Here is a 4,769-nt window from a genome sequence, read left to right as displayed (position 1 = left end):
GGTAGTGTACGCCGACGACGCTGATTTTATCTGCCTAGACGAAGTCACTATCCAAGTGATCCTTGATCAAGTACCAGGAACTCTCACCCGCTGGTCACTCACGATGAATATTTTCTAGACCGAAATCACCGAGATCCGCCGTCACTCAAGACCAAGCGGACAAACGCCTCGAACAAGAGCAGCAGAAGAACGATGGCGCTCTGCCCGAAATCTCGGATCCTTACTCGGAGACTCAGAAGACCTGGCTCGACGGAAGACGCTTGCCGCGGCTGCCCTACGACGCCTCTGTACGATATGGCTCCGGTCACAGATATCCACGGACGCGACCAGGATTCGTCTTTACAACTGCTATGTGCTCCCGATTCTCTTGTACAACTGCGGAACATGGGCGCTGACAACCTCGGAGCTACTGCACCTGGAGAGCTTTCATCGTCGACAACTACGCAAGGTCCTGAACATTCGCTACCCGCGTTGAATTGCCAATGCTACCCTCTATGAGATCAGCGGGGAACGACCCCTACGACATCGTATCACGGCGGCAAAATGAGGACTCTTCGGTCACATTCTACGTCGCCCCGACATTACAGCTTTCGTACAAATGCTGGCCTACTTTGCTCCGAGTACCGCAGGTAAGTGGCGCGACCCACCTCGCACAACGCTTCCTCTTGTTCTCGACGCAGACCTCTTCGCAAGTGGCTGTGGTCTCCGACTTCGCAGCGCCCACGATCTTGAACAACTTCGTAAATTTGCTTCTATACGACCAAAATGGAAAAAAAACTTACCACGGCTATCATCGACACGCTACCAGCGACTGGAGACTCGACGTATGCGGACACCACCCTATGCCGCCGACTAGCTAAACTGAGTCGAGCGCAGGCATAATTTGGCTACGCGAACACGTAAACCATTACATTACATTGTCGTACTAAGTAATAATACAGTACGGATAAAGTACTTAACACCTTGCTTACGAACGTCGTATAAGACGACATATTATTTTTGTTACGTCGTATATTACGACATTGCACGAAGGTCATTAGCAAATGGCTCGGAAAAGTTTTTTCAATACTTTAATCAAGTTACCACAAAAATATAATCTGCGAGAGGTCATTTTGCTACAAGTCAAAACCAGGCCAGGGGAAGGGGATCAGCCACGTCGTGAACAGCCACTCATTCGACATTTTGCTGGATGGTGCGCATACGGAATAGTCGACGCGAGAAGCCCGCCGCGCCGGCTGCCGCTACACACGATATTGACTTTGGCCACTTATGGCGGCAGCTTCGGGCGGCGGGGTGGAAGTCCAAGCGTCCGAGTGGCCTCCAGACTGAGTGGAGCTACTCGAGTCCTGACAACACGCACGTCTTCGTGGGGGAGAAATCAGTCGTGGACTACGCGTTCGACAGTGGCTTGCTGGAAGAGGCGGATGCTGATGCTCAAGTCCGAGATGAAGAAGGTGGGGAACTAGACCAAGCAGGAGCTGGTAGTAGTGGTGAAGAGCAACAACACGAGAGGGAAGACGTCGTTCGGCCTTCGCAGATCGACACGAGTGTCCTTCTTTCGCAGCATACAATTGATCGAATGTTCGGCACCCCAAGTGATGATGACATCGAGCTGTCGCAGACTACAGTGAACAGAGCATTCAATCTATCCCCAGGAGATCTACAAGACGGCGGTGCCCGCGAGGCCGCTGCTGGACTGCATTTACTTTCGGAGGCTTCTGGATTAGAGAGCGAGGGTGATGTAGACGAAGAAGAAGCCGCTGCGTCTCAACCTCGATGACGGACACTTACGCCGTTATCAGGCAGAGAGGACGTGAATGTTTTGCTGGATGGGGAGAAGCCGAGTGACTACGAGAACTACAGCTCGGGTGATAGCGACGACGACGGCATGAGTGATATTAACAGCGATTCCGGAGCCGGGATGTCCGAGGAAGATGACGACGTCCTGTCCGACAGTGACGCAGTTGAAATGGACAAGGCTTTCATTGCGGCACTACAGGTGGGCAATAACGCACATAGCAGAACCGCTGCAACGGAGAGAGAGCAGACACTACGAGGAATGCAGTGGACGCCAGTGTCTTCGGAGTACGAGACAGATGCTGCTGCGTACCCTGGACTGGGCACCGAAGAAGCAAGGCCTGTGCCCGACCTGCTGCAATTATGGAGATCGCCAATCCTCACCTTCTTTTATTTCATGCCGAAGTCTATGTGGGTTTCTATCGCGGCTGAAACGAACCGATATGGTCTACAGCAAGCTGGCAAGCGCGCCCGTAACATTCAGGCACGGCAGACTGACCTTCGGCGTGAAACTATCAAGCAGATTACACGTCGTTTCAAGGCTAAGGCAGCATACTCTACACACGAGATTCTTCACGTTGTTGGACTCCTCGTTGCACGGATGCTCTGCCCTCAAAAGAAACGATTTGGTGCACACTGGAGTATGGTGGAAGACGGTGCTGTTCCCGCCGGTCTTTTCGGGCGGTTCATGACGCGTTACAGGTGCCAGCGTATCATGCGAGACTTGCACTTCGTAGACAACACGATTGACCACGGTAACGATAAACTCTGGAAACTTCGCCCCGTTGTTGACAAGGTCCAAGAGCGCTTTTTGCTGGGGTGGTCTCTTTCTGCTAATTTTCGTTTGATGAGGGTATACTGCCGTTCACGTCGAAGCGGAACACGACCCGGATGCTTATGGCCGACAAGCCTCACCGCTACGGGTCCAAACTATTTATGGTCTGTGACGCGCAGACGGCATACTGCCACAGGTACGTTTAAAATTTGTATGTCGTAACTATCTACTTTGTGTTTGCCTGACAACAGTGAATGTCGTAACTATCTAGGTTCGAAGTTTATGTGGGTAAGCGTGCATCTGCTGGTGGACATGACACCTCAGTTGACTTTAAGACTGGAGCTGCAGCCGTGGTACGGAATTTGAAGATTGTTCTTGCCCAGTCTCGTCACAAGTGGCATACCGTCGTGATCGATCTCTACTACTCGTCCGTGCTCCTTGCGATTGAGCTCCTGAGTATGAAGGTGTATGTTATTGGCACGATCATGACTAACCGGCTTGGATTCAACCCGAATCTCAGGGCTAAGAGCAAAGACACGCCCAGTGAGCATACCCCACGGTACATTCTCATTCTCTCGCTCTATCGCCATCCCGACCATGATTTCCTGTGTTTGGTGGGACCGGAAGCCCGTCTATTATCTCTGTACGGGCTCCATTATGGCGGCGTCGACAATTGAGCTAAAAATAAAACGTATCGGTGCGGTTCGAGTGCCGTGCCCCTCTGCTGTAAATGACTACCAGAACTGGATGAGCGGAGTTGATGTCCACGATCAACTCCGTCTCCAGTCGTATTCACTGCAAATGTCGACGAGGTTCACGAAAAATTATAAGAGCCTATTCTTAGGTTTGCTGGACATGGTCATGGTAAATGCGTATCTTACGCACAAAGAGGGGGCCAAGATCAAGGGGATGGCTGCTATGAAGCGCTCAGAGTGGTTTTGCGTCCTTCAAAATCAACTTCTCCAACTCAAAGCCGAAGATTTTGCTGGAGTGGAGGCAACACCGCCTCCTGAGAGCCAAAAGCGCCAGCGCACCCCAGTACGCCTCACGCACGCGCTGCAGCAGTCTGAAGATTGGGTTACCGTTACTGGGGTCCAGAAACGTCGGCAGAGATCGTGCAAGGTCTGCGCGCTCTTGCGTACTGAAAAGAAGAAGTCCTTCGCAACAACGTTCTTTTGCGAACGCTGCTCCGTTGATAATGCGAAATGCTGGTTGTGCAACCGTATTCGACGGGAATACAAGGGCGTTGCGAAGACATGCTATGATATCTGGCATGATGACTTCGACGCCGGGCAAGCTATCCCACCAAACTTAGGGAAGCGCATTGTGCTTTGTCGGCCCGGCCAGAAAGCTGGCCAAAGAAAGAAGACGCGACGGGAGCTTAGACTTGGGCACGATGCTGGCAGCGACGACGGCAACGGTGGTGACAACGAGAATGGTAGTGATGACGAGTGAGCTTGGTTGCGTGTCAGTTGATTAGTGATTTGTTTCAAATACACAGCTTCTTGAACCATCGTACCTTCGTCCTTGCGTTTCTTTATTTAAGTGGACTGCCTGTGAAGCAATTTAGCCATCTGTTGACTGCACTTGCAGTCAGTTACGACATTGAGCAGGCAATACTGTCGCTGAATCCCGTCAGAGTTACGACATTGAAAGAAAAACCTGTTGAAAATTAATGCACCTAACCTCACGTCAAAAAGTGCACCCATACAAATACGTAGTAACATTGATATACCGTATCTTACGACATGCGCTTACGCGTTCTGGGCAAGTACCGTCCGGACGCAAGGTGTTAAGTAAAATCTACAAGAAACATTTATATTTTTTGATTTTATGCGGCTAACGCCAGGGAGCTTTGCATCAATCCATTTGAGTTCTGCGTACCTGTATCACTGGCTCTATTCGTATAAGCCAGGTCTCTTGAGCAGAGCCTACGAAGGAGGAAATGGCTGGCGAAAATTGGCCGTTCGGACTTTATTGTCTAGAGCCGCCCTACGTAAGACACGAGGCCTTACGTAAGAGTCGTGGCTGCCAATCATTAAATTTTACCATCATTACAGCAAACCTTCGGTATAGCCCTACCCGCTCCTTCTTAGGACCAGCCTTTTGAGGTCCAAAGTTTAAGAAACGCACAATAAATGCTACTTTAGTAAATGGGCCCAAAAAGAGTTCGTAAGTTTTGGGATGGTGGAGGCGT

At 50.8% G+C, this 4,769-nt stretch overlaps 1 protein-coding gene across 1 annotated transcript in view; it reads left to right on the top strand.

Annotated features, from left to right (window-relative positions):
• Window positions 1-860, top strand: part of PITG_22075 (uncharacterized protein) — a gene marked incomplete at both ends in the record, with an annotated part of 1,121 nt that extends 261 nt beyond the window's left edge. Inside the window, 2 exons of the mRNA XM_002894689.1 lie at window positions 119-287; window positions 588-860. Of these exons, the coding sequence (XP_002894735.1) occupies window positions 119-287; window positions 588-860 (442 nt within the window). The remainder of the gene's footprint in view (window positions 1-118; window positions 288-587) is intronic.
• Between the last annotated feature and the right edge of the window lie 3,909 nt (window positions 861-4,769).

Source organism: Phytophthora infestans, genomic scaffold (genome assembly GCF_000142945.1).
Source record: "Phytophthora infestans T30-4 supercont1.1095 genomic scaffold, whole genome shotgun sequence".
In the NCBI taxonomy this organism is placed as follows: domain Eukaryota; phylum Oomycota; class Peronosporomycetes; order Peronosporales; family Peronosporaceae; genus Phytophthora; species Phytophthora infestans.
Note: the sequence above shows the minus strand (reverse complement) of the source record. Positions and strands in the feature narration are given on the sequence as shown.